This window comes from Rhipicephalus microplus, chromosome 8 (genome assembly GCF_043290135.1).
Source record: "Rhipicephalus microplus isolate Deutch F79 chromosome 8, USDA_Rmic, whole genome shotgun sequence".
Classification (NCBI taxonomy): domain Eukaryota; kingdom Metazoa; phylum Arthropoda; class Arachnida; order Ixodida; family Ixodidae; genus Rhipicephalus; species Rhipicephalus microplus.
The window spans coordinates 40658406-40679336 of NC_134707.1; the positions used below are offsets into that span (position 1 = coordinate 40658406).

A 20931-nucleotide genomic window follows, 5' to 3' on the forward strand; every position below is an offset into this window, starting at 1 on the left:
CAACCATGAATACTTGAAGTAACTTCGACGTGTAAGAATAGTTCGCGAAGAGAAAAAACTGCACGACCATTTTGTGATGAATAATCGCACTGGCGCGGCGCCTATCATGACCTTCTAGACAGATGGCGTCGCCTTCAGTAACGTGAACAGTTCACAGAGGCTGCTTGAACAGCTCATTGGATTGGATAAAGTTTTATTTGGTCCTCCAAAACACAGATCACTGTGCTGCGGGCAGCTCCCACGTGGGGACTGAGATGCCAAGCTCCTCAGCCGCCTCGCGGGCTTGGTGGACAGCCCAGAGCTGATCTGCCAAGGATGAGCTGCGGATTGCCGCCTCCCATCTGGCAGAGGTGATGTGCGATAAATGAGCGAATTTGGTGCACTGCCAGAGCATGTGTTCTAATGAAGCTATTTCCCCACAATGTGGACAGAGATTAGTTGGGTATAGGTCAGGGTACATGATTTGTAACATTTCCAAAGTAGGGTACGTTCGCGTTTGCAAAAGCCTTAATATAAGTGCTTGGGGCCGGGTTAGATTTTTGTGAGGTGGAGGGAAAATTTGACTAGGTAAATATCTTCTGCAGGCATTAGGATATGCTTCTGCAGATGGTGTGGCAGGAGACCTGTGAACCGGTATAACTAGGGTTAGGTAGCATGGTGGAAGTAGAATTTCCTATCTTCCACCTCATCTCATCTTCCTATTTTAGTACTTTCACATTCATTTGGTATATACGTAGGCCCTCACACCCACCTGTCTTAAACCAAGTTGTACTGTGTGTGGCGTTCACGTTTTGTAGTTTGTCAGCGTGAGGTTTTAACTATATACGCGAGCGGCGATACGAGATGATCAAGAAAATAATAGTGACTGAAGAAGACAGGAACTGCATTAGACCCAACACTGTAAACAAGGGTGATTACTTTTCTCAAGATGCTCGCGAAAAAAATAATTGATTGATTATTGCCTTTAGGTCGACACTTTTTATTGATCATCACTAGCTTGCTCTGCGAATGAGAATATTTAAAACTGAATTAGAATTAACGACAGCGTCAAGACCAGCTGTGAGTACTGTGTACGCTCAAGCTCCGCATAAGAAATGCAAAAAGAAACACATCAAAGTAAAAGAGTACGCAACATTTATGCATTTTGTGTTGCTCATGCGGGCTCTGAAACGTTTTTGAAGATTTTGTGCAAATTAATGGAGCCGGTAGCACAGCTTCGTCGGTTAATAACGAGCCGATAGAAGCGCTCTGTAGAAAGAGCGAGTGTAATCACAATGATCCTAATGCGCCCATCGCTGCGGATTAGGATCTTACCTGCAATTGGGGCGCGTCCGTCATTACTGATGCCACTTGTGCAACCGATCCGATAGGCCCATTTGAGTTAGTCATTGAGAAAAAAAGTATCATTATCTACAACCGGCTAATCAGCGAAGCTCAAAAAGGCGGCCCCAGTGTTTATCGCTGGATCAATTCGTACATTCCACCGAAGACTTTCTCAATTATGGGTTGCGTCTGTCTAGGAATCTTAACTGGTGTTTGCCGCCTATGCGTTCCTTCATTCGCTTTTGGTCGACGAGTCACGCGAGTCGTGCGACTTGCTCAATTTATGTAAGACTTTTTGCCCAGTGGATGCGTTTAAAAGTTACACACTGTTGCTCAGTTTTTGTGGCAGGTTTGTGCTTGTAGTCCTAGCGCACTTGAAACACATGAACTTCACTTTCGCCTAACCATATACAACTTCGCAGTAAAACATAAGCCGCCAGGTTTGTGACAATACCTGATGGCGCAGAGATGAACGAGGCAAAACCGGTAGTTGTTCTGTGAATGAATACAACTGATGAGCGAAGCTCCTTGAAAATTGGACGCAAAAAATTACGTTCGTGATCTCACTGCTGGCTTTCATGAAAGCCGTAGGGTGGGGTGCGGGTGGCTAGAGCGCCTTCTGCGGTCGATGAAGGGAACGACTGAGTGAGTGAGTGTGTGGTGGGCACGGCACGGCGTGTGCCATCGGCCGCCACACATGGCAATGTCCTGGCGATGTCCCGCAGATGATCCCGGCGCAGGGACCTCCTGTGGCGATGGCGGAGTGCGGGCCTACGCAGCTTCACTCCTGAAAACGCAGTATAGAGATTAACTATAGGTAAAAATGGAGCAAAAAAATAACAGCATATCCACGGAGTGAATGATGGAGAGTGGGGTGAAGCATTCGTCCGTCCATGCGTCCGTCTGTGTGACCGTCCATGCGTCTGTTCGTGCGCCCGTCAATGCGTTCGTTCATGCATCCACCCCTGCGTCCGTTCATGCGTCCATCCATGCATCTGTCTGTGTGTCCGTTCGTCCATCTATTCAACACTCCAAGTCCCACCATCTCGCATATTTTTATCATATATTCCCCATATAGAAGCACTGCCATACTGTGGACATTCCAAGGACTAAACGAGAGGTGGCACATACACACTTTTTTACGGCTTGCGCTTCGGGTCTACTTCCCACCTTCAACCACCTTGCGTTCATGGTATATACTAGTTCACTGTATTCATGGCACTGCGGCTCAACGCTCGCTAAACCTTTCTAAAACTAAGGAGGTCACGCCCAGCGAGTATAATGTAGCAACCCTTTCTTGTCCGATAGGGCTCAACGTACATGCCAATGGCTGCTAATGGGGATCGCAGCGTGCGCGTTGACGAAGAGCCGAATGCTCCTGTCTCTCATTCCCCATTAGCAGTCATTGGCATGTACATTGAGCACTATTTTTTATTGTTAAACAACGCACAGAAAAAATCTCTAAGCGGCACCACCTTGGAGGTCAAATGTTATACCTATTTCGGGTATGTGCCACTGGTGGTTACGTACTACGAGAGACGCACAAGCCACGCCATAAGGAGCTTCGCCCCTAAAACAACGCGCCGATGGATGAATGAATGAGGTGGAGATAAAGCGACCACTGCCGTTAATGTGGCAGCACGCCAACCTCAACGCACATCGCTTATTACTGTGGACAAAGAACAGCAGGGATAACCCATGCCTTGTCACACGCAACGAGAGTGAAAAACCACGGTGGGCTTGACTCGGCCTATATGTGGACCGGGAAAACGGGGCATGACATTTTGTAAGTGTTTTAAAACGATAGTCTTTCTTCGAGATCTTCAACGCAAAAGTATCTGTCTGTCTGTCTGTTTGTCTGTTTGTCTGTCTGTCTGTCTGTCTGTACATTTGTCTGTTTGTCAACCCCATCAACAGCGTCCACCAATATTGCTCAAGGTTCAGCGTTTATACTTAAGCGATTGTCAATTAAAAAGCAACTATTTCGCATATGTGAGGCACTGTAACAACATGTCAATGTTCTATATGTGTGTTCTTTTTACTAGAAAAGGCATACATAAGTAATTTTAAGGGCCGTAGCGCTTATCACACTGCACTTACAATGCAATGCTTGCACGAAAAGGCAAGTGTTTCCAACACTTTGCTAAGACGACACGGTAGTGGCACCTACCCGTCGCCTTGCGTTCTACACCTTATCACCTCCAAGACGGGCACGCCCGCCGCGCGCTTAGTTTTCCAAGATAACTGCCAGATAGCGCTCATGTCTCACTTGTGACGGGGCATGATGCGCTCGTTCGCCTCCGCTGTTTTTTTTTTTTTGCGCTGAACCAATTATCCTGCGCAGAACATAAAATAAACGTTTTGTTCACTCTCTCCAGACGCAAGAGTATCGTCTTTCGACGACATTTGCAGTGTAACATGCAGATGTGGGGCCAATTTTTGAGTTAAGCCAACACCGACTAAATTCCAAGGCCGAAAGGCTGCCGCAGTGACGTCGGAGGTTGGAGGCCCAGTTACCCAACTGAGCATGCTCAGTAAGACTTTTTTTTCCACATCTTTTATTCGGCCCAATCAAGTCGCAGCAGCTGCGAGAGTGGGAGCGTTTGTTCTCCTAAAACGCGAACGAAACACCGGCTTTCCGCAGCGTTCGCGGCGTAACTGGGCCTCCACCCTCTGACGTCACTGCGGCAGCCTTTCGGCCTTGGAATTTAGTCGGTGTTGGTTAAGCTTTCATTTTTTCAGCGTGCCCTAATTGGCTAAATTTTGAGAGCAAACAGGCAGGCAGCATTACTTATCTTTTCTCTCAGTTCAATACATATTCCTATCCATGAAACCCGTAAACAACATTTCCTTTAGCGGGCTCTTACAAAACACTAACACAGCAGGAAAACCTAAAAGAATGTTTCCTCGTCCATTTATTCTTACATATACGTGAATGGGCTGATGAGGAAGCGTACGGTTTTGGAAGAAGGTAGTGTTTCATCGCTCTTCGCGATTAAAAATGGCCACTCTTGATACAAAGTGCTTCGCTTAAATTATGACCTGAATCGTTTACTGTAGCAGTGGCCTTGACGCCTATATAATTTCGAAAAATAGCTTCAGGTACCCAATTAGGACGATATATTGAAGACCTTGCCGAGATGCTTGGGGATGCAGCGATTGTAGCACTTCCGTTAGGGTCAATAAAAATTGTCATTACTAAGTACCGAGGGAGGCACACCAGAACAAAATTGATTTTTATGGATGTCCCAAACGTGTGGGTGCTCGTCACAGCTATGGTTTAAGGAAGTGCTTTCTAGAAAAGTCTCTGCTCACATAAATATTATATCAGCATGCACGTTCACCATACCCAGCCACATATCGCTTGGAACGTCTGCGGTGTCATTAACAACAACAAAGAAACGTTACACTGATTGAAGGGGTACTTACACCTGAAATGCGACGCGGGCTTGTTGGTATCTCATCTTTAGTAAGTCTCCTTGTGGCGCACGTAAATATTAGGAAGAAATGAGGGCACATGCAGACAGACAGAGCGCTGACTTTCGACATAGTTTATTCTCAGAAACAAGAGAACATTTATGCACTTGTCTGTTGTGTCACAGTCATGTGAGCACATGGACAAAGGAACAACATAATAATATAAACACATACGTACATATATGCACCGATAATCTCATGTCTTGCGCAGATATGTTAACTGATTTGACGACAGTGCTATCGACGGCTGGCTGACACACACACCGCCAAGGGCCAAACTCTGATCTGCTTCTATTAAACACGAGTAATTTCACATTTGCTTCTAGCTATTACTCTGGTGTTTTGATTGATTGATTTGTGGGTTTTAACGTCCCAAAACCACCATTTGATTATGAGAGACGCCGTAGTGGAGGGCTCCGGAAATTTCGACCACCTGGGGTTCTTTAACGTGCACCCAAATCTGAGTACACGGGCCTACAACATTTCCGCCTCCATCGGAAATGCAGCCGCCGCAGCCGGGAATCGAACCCGTGACCTGCGTGTCAGCAGCCGAGTACCTTAGCCACTAGACCACCGCGGCGGGGCATACTCTGGTGTTTTCAAAGATAGGAAAACATTGATGATGTTTACAATTTTGTGCAAAAAAAAAACATCACTAGCACTTTTTCCAACTTCATTTTATGCTCACGCAACCTGTCATTGATGCATCTGCTAAACTGGAGCTACTCACATTAGTGGGAGAGATTTCCAGGTACTTACACCTGTCTCCTGTTTTAGATAGGTGGCTCTGAACAAGCGTAATGCCCAAGAAGTGCTGATGCTTTATGTTGGCATTAGATCGAGTACAGCGTGGCACGCTTACTGACATCAAGCATGACGTAAGATTAGAGTGTCAATTCAGATGATTGCACTCAGCAGTAAGGCTTGTTGTGATCGCGTCAGGAGCCACAACATGTAAAATGGCCGCTTGTGCGTCACAAATGAAGCCACGGAGCGTGGAGTAGTCACGTGAACGTCATGATATCTTGCACGAGCACGTCACGAAAAAATTATACCTTGTCGGGAAGTCAGCGTACAGTAGGCACTGAACGTAGCCTTTAAATATATGTAACTAATTTTTCAGGACACACTCATGCCTACGAGTTTTTTTCTATGCCCTCGAGGGCTTGGCGTTTCTCGTGAGGTGAAAATATAAAAAAACAACAGAACATTTTGGGTAAGTACCCGCTTAACAATTCAGTTTCAGCTACTATTTCTGGGCTTACCATCAGAACATGTTGGTTCTCAGTGAGCCCGCTTGGGCGCGCTTTCAGCAATACCAAATACCACCAGACATTTGTTCAGGCCCTAAACTTGCTGAAAAGGAAAACGTTTTACATAATAGTTACTACTGAAAGCACGCACTCTGCAGTTGACCAGAATATTAGTTACCGCAGCGCTGGGCCAAAGCCACACAGTCATGGTATTGCAGGTGTTGACCAGTACGGAGCGAACAGTGCCACGTGATTCTCGGCCCGAGACACAGGGGCAAGAAACACGCACTCGTTTGCGGTCACTGGAGTACATCTTACAGCTGCGTTATTCTCAAGAAGGCTAGTTTTGGATGAAAGTAATTGTGAGTCAGTCCCAGCCTCGATGATAAACTGTGGGCAATCCGACAACTCCAAAAAGGCGCCCGTGTCTATGGACTCGAAGGCGTCACGTAGGCAGAATAAAGCCCCTAAAGCAGGAATGCTTGTGGCGCCACACAATCAATACAGCCGGATGTATTCAAAAATGTTTTCACTCGCTCACGTGTTGTTCACCGAGTCCTCACCAGGGTCATTTGAGTGTGTTCCAATTGTGGCACCGACACAATCTCACAGTTCAACGGTGTAAACTTCTTCAGATGTTGTATGAAGGCCTTTGAACGTGGCCCACAGATTCGAGGCTTACCCCTACCCGGTAACACTCAATTAAAGGTGACTGCATATGCAGATGATATTACTCTATACGTTCTTAACGATCAGTCGCTGCAGCATGTTCTTCATACTTTCCATCATTTCGGTATTATATCTGTTGCAAGGTTAAACTTTTCTAAATGCCAGTATTTCTTTTTTGGCAACCCTAACGGTCGTATCAGAATCACGTTGCCTTTACAGTGGTCTGCTAACATTGTAATACTGGGCATTAGTTTCTCTGCATTCATTGTACAGGTCAGCATCTGGTCATCTATAGTACAAACTCTTTAAAAAAGAGTTAAAGAACGTTAAAGTTAAAGAAGCCAGACACTTCGACATCCCCCTCTTGCAACGCCGATACTTAGCTCAAACGGTTTACCACGGAAAATTTTGGTACCTTTGCCATTCTGTAAAACCACCACTCCACGTGTTTAAGAAAGTGCAAAGCTGCATCAGTTCATTTTCTTTTTTGGTATGGTGGCACAGAATTATTGTCTCGTCCGGCTCAACTCCATGATCGAGGTGGTTTTGCATTTCCCGACGTTTCCGTCATGGCTCCTACCTTGTGTCTCCGCACATTACTGCGAATACTGAGCAACGATGGTATGCCCACTCAGACACTGGCTCGCTACCATTTGAAGCCATCACTACTCGTCCTACTACCGGCTAGCAAAATTAACCAGGGTCCCCAATCAACTGAATTACCATTTTGTATCGAGCCCTTATGGCATTTCATCAACGTTTGGAAGCTACGTGCCCAGAGATAGAGGTGGCCGATTCTAAAGTGGTGGACACAATGGCCGTCCTTGGTGCCCCAGCATCGTCAATCAATAATGAGCCGCGCTTGGAAATCAATTACTGCAGCAGTGCTGCCAGAGGATCTCAGAGACTTTGTCTGGCGGCTGGGCTGGGGCTTGCTCCCCACGCGAGATCAGTTGCAGTGGTGTCTGGTAGTTCGCACTTCCACTCGCCCCAACTGCGTCATGGTCGAGACCAACCGACATGCGACGATTGAATGTGTGGTCTCCCGCCTTTTTTGGCGCGCGGTTCACGCTGGTTTACGGGGACAGGGTGGGCGAACTTTCGTGTCGAATGGCCGATTTCGGCGTGGCCACTTCTCCGCTCTTTTAATAGTTGCGGGGCTGTTCAGCCTTTGGAGAAACCGATGTGAGGCCATAACCGCCAATTGCCGCAGGCGTGCTCTGTGGCCAGTACTGGGGAGAATGAGACGAGAGATTCTCACATTCTTCTCTGAGGAGCTTTTCTTCCTCGGGGAGCACGAGCTTCTGCGGCATTGGTCGTGCCCTTTCATCAATGTTGAACGCGAAAGGGTAAAACTCATTTTTCTACCGACGTGGTGCTAAGCAGTGCCCGCTGAGTTGTTAGTTATTCATGATTTCGTTTGTAAGCAATTATGTTTCATTGCATCTATTGTATCTCTATACCATTCATTGTATTATGATATCGCATGACTTCTTGTGTACACTGACGTATGCCAGCATTGTCATGTATATTAGAGCAATGATGTCTTTCTTTCAAAGTAGTGATGTTGGTCGTGGTACATAGAAATTGTCGAAGTATATGTGCCCATTACTGGAATGTCATGAAACTTTCGTTTTTTTGCACATACTGTAAAAAAACTTTTCCTAAACACGATCAGTTACACAACGTCCTCGTGTTAGAGGTCGAATGAACATGATATGAGGTTCAAACTCACACAATTAAACTATTTTACAGACAACAGCGTAACAAAAGACAAGGGATAGAAAGCGATGCAGGTGACTTATACACAATTAAATCATGCATGAACAGCATCCAAATATTTAGACAACTGCGCAGTTTGTGTTCAGTTTGTTCAGCTAATTCACTTCTTTGACCCCATAGGGTTAATGAGTCTTCAGTACCAGCTGTATGGTGCCCCTTTAAAGTACAGTATACATACCAGGAACTGAAGGCGGTACAATGTTGCTTGGAAAATAAAAGAGTTCCTGCAAGCCACGACCCTCCACAGTATTCCTCAAAAATTCCGCTTGGTGATTGGTAACCAACCTGCCCTTCCATTTTCCTCCTCCACTCCTCTTGGTCAGTGTTGACAGGGACTGTGGTGCCCACAAACAACCATCTGCACTCTTTGAACGCCACGCTGAACACTTGACTCAGGTACAGATGCAGTATGGTCCCCAGGTGTACATAATGACCCAGAAGGTGTCGTTCAGAACTACTGCTGGGTACACAACTTACAAGCTTATAAAAAGCTGCGGCTCGAGATGCATGTAGGGAGTGAAACAAAGTCGCAACAAGCGTTCATGGAACATCAGTAAAGTACGAATTGTTCAAAGCACGTAACACTTGGCGAGGATAGGCACTGCGCCATTCGTAGAAGTGCAGTTCTTTGCACTTGAAATACACGTGTAGTTTCAGCGACGCCAAAAGTTCGGGCTACTACCAAGATAGCCGTCTGTTGAAGCAACGACTCCTTTCCAAGTCATCCCACGTCAAGGCGACGTTCTTTCGAACAGCTGGAAGGAATTGTAGGGTGACTTATTAGGTTACGTGATTAGGTTACAGCTTATGGTAGTGCATCCTGGTAATCACTGCGAAACTAGACGAAGTGCTCGCCTGCGTTCATTTGCCCTTATTAATAGGGAAGGATCTCCAGTCCAACCAACGATTTTTTGAGCGTATCTACCTGTTCTTCTATGTCGTGATGATGGCTTGTTTTTATACTCTTTCATTAACTTCGTATGCACTTGAATACGCAGGACAAGACATACAGGTTTCACAAAGTTTGATACGTCATGGCTGTACAAATCACATGACATACATTCCATGACACCTACCGTATTTATTTACGTGATACAAACACTGGCTGTGGTTGACAAGTGCTGGCTGGTATGCACTCTTCAAAAAAGGTATTGCTACTTACTGACTTTTGAGGTTGCAAAGTGCTGTCACAACATTCACTACCTAAATAGTAACTGCAGGTAGTAGACCACTTTACACCTCAAAAGTTAGTAAGTAGCACTACCTTTTTAGGTAGTAGACCACATACATTTACTACCCCAGAAACCTTCTGAGGTAGTAAATGTCTGCGATCTACTACCTGCAATTACTACTTATGTAGTGAACGTTGTGACAGCAGTTTACTACCTCTTGCGTCTCTCATATTCATATCATGGTTTCGGGACGTTAAACCCCAAAATCAATCAATTTACTACCTCGAAAGTTATAAGCGGCACTACCTTTTTTTTAAGAGTGTGTGGTGATGTCTGCTACTGTCATATAATCTTAGCTATGTAGTCTCACTACAGGGCAACAAATAGAACATATGTACTGCTACCCCTTTGCACCATTCCATCCGTATTTAAAAGCTGATCGAGTTCTTCGGGCTCTTCGTTTCGCCGGGTAGTGCAAACAGGAATAATCAGCAACACGAACCGGTATGCACTCGCTTCACCCTCTTCAACTCCTGCTGTGGTCCTGCAACACGTGCACCAACCTATCTATCGCACAATACAAAAACTATGATGGACGAGTATGTTACGCGCCTAAATATGACGTAACACTACGTAAAGACTTGTCCCGGGCATAAAATCGCGTAACGACACGAACAAACTTGAAGAGCGCCTAAAATGACTTAGCACAACCGTAACAAACAGGCACTAAACACCACGTAAGACCCCGCATAATGTAGTCACGCCAATAAGAATGACGTAACACTGAATCACGTGACAGCAACTACAATAAATCGCGTAATATCCAGACACGACCCGCCTGCCAGAATCAATTTTCAGTTGCAAGTACAGAGCCGTTCTTCGTCTGGGTGCCCCACGGTAGCACATCGAGCGTTTTAATTTCTTTTGTCCCAACGCGACGCGCCCGCGATCGTGTAGCGGCCACACGATGCACTCCCGCCATAAACCACTTGACATGTTCCCACCAAGGGACTCGAAAAGACTGGTCACGTGACTAAAGTCCCAACATCGTATAACAGGTAGTGTCGTGACATGTCTAGCATAGTCTAGCGAAGTCCAGCCACAATAATACTACTAGCAAAACATGGTTTGAATTCCTTCCTGCTGTGGTTCCTGATTGCTGATGGTTCCTGTCTGCCGATGGTTCCTGACTTCTGATGGTTGCTGACCACTGATGGGTCTTCGCTTGAGCCACTAGTGCAGTGGTGTTCTGTCTTTTTCACCTAGTGTTATAAAAGCTCTTGACAGCAAAACACATCGACAAACATTTTTTCCTTGTTCTTTCGTCTGGTTCCGCGCAGTTTAACAAGATATACTTTCAGACCAAGCAAAAGGTTACCCGAAAGATAACTGTGATGCTCCTATTGGAAAAGTGTCCGATGACTGCTTAAAGGGGCCCTGCATTACTTTTCTACGTACTCAAGTAGTATATTTACTAAAGGAGCTTATTTTCTCACCTATTCGCCACCGCTGAATTTTTTCGAATCCATCCGGTACAAGTTGAGTTACAAAGTTTTGTCGCACTTTGCAATTGCATTCTGTCTTCCCTCATTCTGACGAAAGCGCTGGAAGCTACGAAGGAGGGGCGGCAAGGGGAAAGCAAATACGTGACGTGCATCTGGTGACGTTTAGCACTTTTTCTCAAGTTCTTTTTCTTAAAAGGCACGGCTTTTCAGTACGATCATACGCACACGGGTGGAAAGGTGGCGGCCTCCCGTGGCAATTTCCGTAACGACCGAGTGCGCCACGTTCAAACCAGCCAATAACTGATCAAATGGCTGTGACGAGTGAATTTTTAGCTCCTTCCGTAATTTAGTTTGAGAAAAGCAAGCAAGTTTTAGCGAACATTGAGAATTTATTGTGAATTTCAGGCCTCACGCTGCGCTCTATTCGGCACGCGTGTTCTAGGGAGCCTCTACTATCGATCGGTAGCGTTTTCTGACCATGATAAAAAAGTCTTGCACGGCCATTTTAAGGCATCTGTGATCCACTCTACAACAAAACGAATGCATATTTGGAAGAACGAAATCCTTCGATACATTTTCAAACTCACACATTGTTATAGAGCTATGCTACTAAACTGTGCCTTGCAAAGCATCGTTCCGTGTGAGTTCTCTCATAGTATTCACATCAAAGAGTCATGCTCCCAAACTCGGCTCAAATCAGCAAGAATCGCTGACCTGCTCCAGAATCGTCTAAACTTTCTATCTCGCCTTCATAAGTATGACTGCATTCTTAGTAAAACAGTCGCACCGAGCGTAAGAATGCTCTCGAACTTAGTTGCTGCGTGCTGAGGAGCCACTCCTGGAGCCTCTGCAGGGCTGAGGCTGCAGGCCGCTGTCAAGTCCAGCGATAATGTCCTGCGCCACGATCTGCTCACGCTTGATTCGCTGCTGTACCGACCTGGGCACGTCTGGTATCAGGGCTGCCACCAAACCAGTTATGAAGAAGACCACGTGCTGGACACATGCAGGCAAGAAAGCATGTTTCAACCTAAGATACTCAATGAAAGTTCACTTGATACAACTTCACTTGATTTTCCGGGCACCCAGGAAAATTTCGTCAAAATAAATGTTTGATTAATTGAAATGGTGACGTTGCAAACCGTTATCAGGAGAGAAAGGAAACGTCAGTTGTTGAAATAAAATTCGAGCCCTATTATGTGCAAGCCGTTTATTCGGATATCGGTTTATTTAACCTGTTTTGAAGAATGCAGTAATGTTTTGCTGCACGTGTGCTTTTATGACAGCAGTAGTCATGAATTGAGTCACCATTTCTAAGTTCCCACGAACCTTCTCTGGCGCAACACTCTCCTGGTCAGCGAAGGACTTCACTGTTTTCCAAGTACATCAGTGCTTCCTTAGCTGAAATTCTTGGCACTTCCTCTACAGCAGTTTCTTTTTTTCTTTTTTTTAGTTTACTTGAAGTGGGAAGCTCACTACAATGTTTTCTGTAAACAGAGTTGTGCACGTCTCCACGCGAGAGAGTCACATCGGACATGCTCCTCAACTAGAAAAGCGCTGTTTGTACCCCATTTTCAAGAAAATGTTTGGTCATTATGACGGTAAAGGCATGGTGTCAAAAATTATATTCATAGAACTTTAATGCACTCTACACTAAGTTCTTTAAACAAAAACGTGTTAGCATTGAGTCCAATGGCACATCGGTGGAAGATTAAAAAGAAGACCATACAATTGAATAGTTCGTTTCACTGGCATTCGTTAATAAGGAATTTCACTCTACACCAAGTCCTTTAAACAAAAACGTGTTAACATTGGGTCCAATGGCACATCGGTGGGAGATTAAAAAGAAGCCTATACAAATGAATAGTTGGTTTCACCGGCATTCGTTAATAAGGAATTTCCCTCTACACTGAAGCTTACGATGTACTGGTGCATCGATATGTCGGGGACATCAATATCAACCAATGTCTCGCTGTCTCCGATTGCTTATCGGAATGGTACGCTCACGTGCTGCTTGCAGATAAATGTGACCAGCCTGAAATCATCTTCTCCATTGATTCTTGCTGAACTTCGACGGTTGCACCTAACACTGGCTCGTGCCAAAACAAGCGTACCTCGAAAACCACGACGAAGAAGAGCCTGGCGGCGAATATGTGCCAGTACGTCAGAGTCAGCTGGTACTCGCTTTCCGAGCCCGGCGGCTCGCGGTAGTCCAGGTACCTGCACCGCAATGAATATATCATATTGCTCAGTTCAAGAATAGCAGGAACTCCTGAATCATTCAGATCATTCAATTGGTACTGTTGCAAAGATTTTAGATCTATGAGTGCTATGCAACCTAAGGCACGTTCCTTGTGGTGAAACAATTCGTCGAGCATTTAACCACACATATTGAACTATAGAAGTACTTACAGCATCACCGGAGAAGTTATACTGAATTACTTCGTCGGTAACTGCTAACATCACAGCGTGATGAGCCTGTGTACCATGGTCATTGAATACGCTACTTATTTTATTAATGAGGGGACAGGAGCAAATCACCTGTTTCTTCCGCTGGTTCGTATTTAGCAAAACGTTTCTCCGTAAAAAGGTTGCTGACTAGCTCAGCTTACGACTGAATGAAAAAAACCCTGCTCATTTGTTATTTACCGACTTACATGCATTCGCATTTCCTCAAACACTTATTGTAGATTTGTTTCTTTATGCAGTCATAATTAGAGCTTTAGGCTCATATGGGGGGTGTGACGGTGACACCATACACAGTTCGCGATAATGAAATTTCTGCAAAATAGCATCTTTTTGTTAAGTGCGCGAATCGGGACGCTTTCTTACAGTATTCAGGAAAACGAGTGGCCTGATGAGCGAATTGGACAAGTTATCCCTTGCGAATGAGCCATAATGAAATGTCACATTCTATCTAATCTGGCTCAGTAAAGGTTTCGGTCATTTAACCGGGTCTACGCACAGGTGGTGACCTCACCTGCACTGGCGTACAACGATCCCGTCCAACGTGGCGTTGTCCGGCCGAGTCTCGTCGTCGAAATCGCTCGTGTCAAACGACGAGAGCGTGAAGTTGACGAATCCGCGCAAGTTGTGGCCCTTGCTGTGCACCATGCGGTACAACATGCGCGGTATGAAGTCGCTCGTGTAGGCGATCAGGAACGCCTGCGAATGTGTGTTCACCGTAGTGCTTATATTGCACGAATGTTAAAGTAAAAATGAACAGAAATGTCAATCGAAGGAAGGATGAGGAAGAAGAGATGAAAAAGTTCACAAGACGCATGTCCGATTTGCTACCCAGGGAACAGGAAGGTTCTCAAAATTGATTGATTATGGGGTTTAACGTCCCAAAACCACCATATAATTATGAGAGACGCCTTAGTGGAGGGCTCCGAAAATTTTGACCACCTGGGATTTTTTAACGTGCACCCTAAATCAGCACACGGGCCAACATCATTTCCACCTTCATTGGGAATGCAGCCGCCGCAGCCGGAATCGATCCCACGACCTGCGGCTCAGCAACCGAGTAGCTTAGCCACTAGATCACCGCGGCGGGGCAGGTTCTCAAGATTAAAAATAAGATCTCGAAAGAATGAAAGCGACGATGGGTTGTGCTCAAGGAGGTTCAGAAGGAGTTTCTGGAGTAAAAATGATTGCTTGTGGGCGAAGCCGTGACCTTGAAAGGGTGTTGGCCACGGCAGCCATTTTTAAATGGGCACGGCCTCAGTGATAAACGATAAATTTTATTAGTTGATTCGTGAACAATGCCAAGAAACTAAAACACTTCACCTTTTGCCGGAAAATACCATAACTGTATGAACTGGGGCACGAGCTTTGCCAGTCCGGCTGCTATCAGGGCGCGGGGCTGATTGGATATTTGTAACCTCTTTGGTTGCGATACCATTCCGAACATGCGTGGTTGTTCATTGAACCCAAGCTCACTCTTATCGCTCATCTAGTCTGGTGCATTTGAAGAAGTTCAGCGATTTTCATATCTAAACGTGAGAATGAGGGAAATTATCAGTAGTAAAAAGTGTCAGGAGGACAGAATAAAGTGGCGCGGTTTAGATACGAAAAATGTGCCAGACAAGATTCTCCGTCTTTAATAACGTAACAAATTATAAAAGAGACAATACAAACGAGCAGGAAAATTTACCACGTGGTACCACTGCACAATACACTTGCTCTAAAAAAATTATGGCACTGCCCTCTTTGATATGTAGGCCCGCTACGAGAAAAAAAAAAGGACAAAGTGACTAAAATTTGCTTGCGCCAATTTTTGTTCGGACAAATGCTCAGAAGTGCGTTTTTTTTTCGTCAAACAGTGAGTCAGTGGAATTCACTTGATGTTGATGTATTTGAGTCAAATGATTTTATGGCAGCGCTCAAAAAAAAAAAAAGAACATTGTTTCTTGTGAATTTCAGTGATGCCTAGGTGTGATTGCGGCCTATTTTTACACATTATGTTCATTTTGTGTGGCGCTGTTTTCGCGTGTTTATATTTTTCTGTCTTTCGTTTCCTTTCCCTCGCCGTAATGTCCCTCCAGCATGCGCCAAAGTATTGGCCTGCTGTACTTCTAATTCAATAAAAAAAAATCACTGTACAGGCAGCGATGTGTCTGAAAGCCAAAATATTTGATCCGATTAGTTTTATTGCAACTTTCTTTTTAGTGTTCCCATCCTTTTGAGACCCCTTGATGTTCGTAAATGCTCAGCATATATCTTGTCTACCTCGATTCTTAAACCATTCGAGCGATTTTTCCCACATTTGTACGCGCTAAGTATTTTTCCACCAGTTTTTTTTTTTGGAGTGGTGAAAAGAAACCTTTGTCAACAATAAAATACTGCATTATCGCAAAAGTGTATACCCAGTGATGTTTCAATGTTTGGCTAGACATTGAAAATGCCCAATTCTGGTGGCAACCTCTAACAACCTTTGTTTGAAGGCCGGAGGCCTTACATCCTTCATCAAACGCGAAAATTACCTGCCATGGTTGACTAGCGGCTATTGTGCTCGACTGCTGTTTCGTAGGTTACAGGACCAAATCCCGGCCGCAACGACCGCAATTTTGATGGAGGCGAAAATATTTGAAGCCTGTGTAATTGGATTTAGGTGCACGTTAAAGATCCCCACGTGATTGCAATGTTGGGGACCCTCCACTGTGGCGCCTCTCATAATCATGACGCAGCCTTGTAGCGTTAAACGCCTGTATTATGAATAGTGAGAATTGGCCATCGGTGGCGTAAACAAGAATGACGCCAGCCAGTGATGGCAACGTCATATGACGTCATAACGAAGCAACAGATCGCCCCATTTGTGACGTCATCGTGACATCATGATGTAAGGTGTCGTCGCGTGATGTCGTCACATGGCGTCGACGCTTGGTCAAGGAAGTACTGATCTAGGAAGCAGCGTAAACAAGGGGAGGTGGCAGAAAGCTTGCATTACCTCAGATCTTGGAAGATGTGCAATTTGGGCAAATAATAATGCTTCGGTTCAAGCTACGAACGTTAAGGAACCCCAGGTGGTCAAAATTTCCGGAGCCCTCCACTACAACGCTCATTATAATCATATGGTGGTTTTGGGACGTTAAACCCCCCATATCAATCAATCAATCAATCAAAAATTAGTTGAGAGAAGCTTTATAGCATTACAAAAACACCATTTAGAGAACTATGGAAATGGTTTACCACAACACCCTTGTCATGAACTGGCTTTCAAAACACCGTCGTCTATTTGCTTTCGTTTTCGTTGTCTCTCAGGGAAAAAGTTCTTCCAAGATTATTGTTGTTGCCTATTGTGGGGGATGGGAAGGAGGAAGTTGCTGATGATGGCATCCCATCGCTGCCACCAGTTGTTAAAGTTGAAGGAAGTTCGCTGAAGATGGCATTCCACCGCTGCCACCAGTTGTTGGGGATGGGAAAGAGGAAGTTGCTGATGATGGCATCCCACCGCTGCCACCAGTTGTTAAGGTTCGGAAGCAGGAAATTGCTGATGATGGCATCCCACCGATGCCACCAGTTGTTGCGGATGGGGGTCTACCCGGTCTCTTGTGGTAGCGTGGTGTAACCGGGTGGAGGAAACGAACGCTGACAAGAAGAGGATACGAAAACAAACAGGTTTATGGCATTATGTACACATATTTACAGCAAAGAATGGTTAATGTTTTCACAAACGACGAGCGTGGTGGTTGAACTATTACATGGTTCAGAGCGACGTCCAGCACTCGGCGGCGTCGTTTTAAGCCCTGTCGGGCTCCTCCTCTCCGAGTGGAACACCAATCACACACGCAACAGGTGAGGTGGACGAGCATTCACGGCCCACGTGCACGTCCAATATTGAGTCGTGATCACTGCACTGCAAGGTGGCGCCAGCAGGGCTCTTCCTCATCGTGTGTGTGCCGCAAGTCGAGAGGTCCCAAGATCCTGACAGCATACATCAAAGGGTCTGCCGATCGGTTCGCTCAATTAGCGGGGTGATTTGTGGCGGCCGCCACGGTCTCTTCCAAGGAAGATGCTGTCTTTGTTCTCTCTAGAACGGTTTACGGCGTCGTGGTGACACGACGTCTCATCCTCCGGCTAGCACGGACAATGCCTGACGAGCATAGGCAGCCGGCCGGTCGGGTACTTGATTGAGGATTAAAAGAGCGCCGCTCCCCCGTCAGCTCTGGCGTCGGTCAGTCACAACAGCTTCCCCGTCGCCAGATGAGTCGCTGAGATCATCAGGCACCGCTGCTGTTCGAAGGGACGACGAAAGGGCCCGCATTTGAAAGTCAGGAACTCGCCTTTGCTTGCCGCATGGTCTGGGTAATTGCCGAAATCTTCAACGCCGTCTGGAAGACTGGGCGCCGAAGGGATTGAGAGCCATTCCAGTAGACCGGCTTACGCACAATGTCGTCTGCCCAGACGAATCGCCGGACCAAACGTAACACTATGCAAGCACGCTTCTTTTCCGCATGTAGATTAGCCATGTGCAATATAGTATGCGGGCAGTTTTGTTGTTGTTGTTTGTCACCACAGTTTACGCAGAGATACGTGCGAAAAGGCCAGGGCACTCTGAAGCTGATTGATCAGCTTTTACCCCCTGGTTTCCCGCAACATTATTGCAGCAAATAAATAAATAAGAGATATAAACTAAACCACTTTAGGTGCAGAAAGCTGAAGCAGGTGTGAGAGAGGAGGAATGCACTTGCTGAGAAGCAAAAAGAGAAAATGGCTTCCTCCTTCAAGTTACCTTATTTGAATACGTAACGAATCCATTGAGATTGTTTTCTCTTACGTAACTTGGTAGAATGATTAGCTTCTTCTTTTATTAAGGGAATGCTTACTTAGTCTCTAAATATGATGACGTGTTACAAATTTTAACTAGAATCACCTTCTCAGCTCATCCTTCTTGTGCGGGAAGTGTCGCGACAAGCTTGCCATAAAACTAAATTTGACGCGTTCATAAGTTATACAGTCCGCCACAAAATTTTATCGACCACAGGAGTGCGTGACCATAACAATGCATTCACAATGCACTCACTTATTTTGTAATCTATTTCTGATTATGTTTTACCATTACGGCCGATGATGCACGCATCGTGTATTCACAACATAAGAAAGGAACAAGTGGTAAAGCACTCGGTGAAAGACTTACATTGCAGATGACGGCGAATACGGACACACCTTTTAGTATCACCTGCCAGGCCCCTGCATGCAGTTAAGAAGGATGAAAAATTAAGACAATGTTATTCAGGATAATCATGCTGTAGATTCATATATTAGGATCTAGAAAAATATGCACTGATGAAAATAATCTCAGTGTCCGTGGGCTGTATCGCACAGTTCGTAGGCACTGAGATTATACGTTCACCAATGTATGTATGTATGTACGTATGTATGTACGTATGTATGTATGTGTTGATTGATTGATATGTGGGGTTTAACGTCCCAAAACCACCATATGATTATGAGAGACGCCGTAGTGGAGGACTCCGGAAATTTTGACCACCTGGGGTTCTTTAATGTGCACCCAAATCTGAGAACACGGGCCTACAACATTTCCGCCTTCATCGGAAATGCAGCCGCCGCAGCCAGGATTCGAACCCGCGACCTGCGGGTCAGCAGCCGAGTACCTTAGCCACTAGACCACCACGGCGGGGCATGTATGTATGTGTGTATGTATGTATGTATGTATGTATGTATGTATGTATGTATGTATGTAGGTGTGTGTGTATGTATGTATGTATGTATGTATGCATGTAAAAACCTAATATTGGTAAGTATACACACGAAAGTATTTTTTTTTTACTTTCTGTCTGTCTGTTGATATGCTGTTCTAGATACGCCGGAGGGATGAACTGCCCTGGACGATAAGGAGCTTCGGCCTTAAAACCTGAGGTTTTCCAACCTGGTGCCTACCGCAGCCAGAATACACATTTCACAGCGAAGAAAGTGTACGAAAGGCATGCGGCGCCATTGCGATTGATACAACGTGGCGTCGTCGCTTACCGATGTTTGGTACCCTCTCGGCAAGTGGCCTGCGCATTTGCGAGGTGTACTTGTACGCATCCAGGCGGATTTCCACGATGTTGTTCAGAAGCGCGAACAGCGGTGCCAGCGGGAATGCAGCCACAAACAGAGTGACGAAGCCAAATTGGATGGCTGCACAATAGAACAAGAAAGACATCAGACTTGGATACAGGAACCTAAGAGGTAACGGTAAAGTAGCTTATTTTGTATAGGTGGAGCTGCAAAATTAAGGTACCCTGGCGAATAAAAAAACATTCATTGACTTTAAGTTTCTTTACAAAGCTGCAGTGACATAATAAAAGATTCCAAAATAATTAGGGTATTTGAATAATAACTTCTAAGACATAATTCAGTACAATTCAATAGTAATAGATGGGAATAGAACCGAGTATTGAGGCAAGTTTCGATAAATTTACAAACACTTGCAAAATGTTCCTACAGCTATTGTGTGTTCAAATTCTCGTTTTTCTTTTTGTCTTATTACCAGAACCCCAAAAGCGCGCATGTTGAATCTTGGTATTCATAACTTTAGTATCAAAATTACAAGGGTGCGTACCGTTTCTTCTATTTGTAGTTTTAATACTTGAACCCTAACGCGGTCTATAATTCTTGAAATCATAGTTTTGGCGATAAAGCTACAAAAGAAGAATGAGGAGAAAGAGCTTCTTGCCACACACATATCTCGACTGCGAGCGCGAATTATTATTCCATAACAGGTAAAGTAGGTCTCTTCCGTGGGCGTAGCCTGAAAGCAAGGTTGTCTTTTTTGGTTGTCACAAAACGAAACAGGCTACTAAATATAGAACTCGACTATGCAAATGCCATGGAACTGACGGGCAATCAACCCTTTTCGTAATTCGGAAGTGCGCTTCTCTGCGCCGCACATTTGCCCACCAAGTAATGGCAGCAGCTGTCGGGCATCAAGTGGAGACGCTGCCATAGTTGAAGGTGCTGGGGCTTATTTGTTACAAGTGTTTACATCCAGAGAGCCGACTCTACAATTTTTACGTCAGTTGCTACGTCAGTTTTTTACGTCAGTTTTTACGTCGTCCCCCCCCCCCCCCATCCGGAATATTTTTCGGCATGGCATAAAGAGCAAAAAATGACCATTCCGACGGGGCGCCCTTCCTGAAAATAAGGAGGTCTCCCCCCTTACCACCCCGAAAAAAAATTTGGGCTACGTCCCTGCGCAGTGACTAGCCGCCATTAGCTGTCCAACCTGAATAATAGGAAAACTAA

At 45.3% G+C, this 20931-nt stretch overlaps 1 protein-coding gene across 6 annotated transcripts in view; it reads right to left on the reverse strand.

The window, feature by feature from the left end:
* Window positions 1-4859: 4859 nt before the first annotated feature.
* LOC119165358 (anoctamin-4-like) overlaps window positions 4860-20931 on the reverse strand; it is a 96831-nt gene continuing 80759 nt past the window's right edge. For 5 of the 6 annotated variants that reach the window (XM_075871623.1, XM_075871622.1, XM_075871621.1 and 2 more), the window contains 6 exons: window positions 19672-19824; window positions 18818-18870; window positions 14159-14343; window positions 13293-13398; window positions 11969-12174; window positions 4860-9259 (listed from right to left, as the gene is read on the reverse strand). In XM_075871623.1, coding sequence (XP_075727738.1) covers window positions 11992-12174; window positions 13293-13398; window positions 14159-14343; window positions 18818-18870; window positions 19672-19824 — 680 coding nt within the window. In that variant the 3' untranslated portion in view covers window positions 4860-9259; window positions 11969-11991. The remainder of the gene's footprint in view (window positions 9260-11968; window positions 12175-13292; window positions 13399-14158; window positions 14344-18817; window positions 18871-19671; window positions 19825-20931) is intronic. The other variant, XM_075871620.1, reaches the window with a different exon arrangement.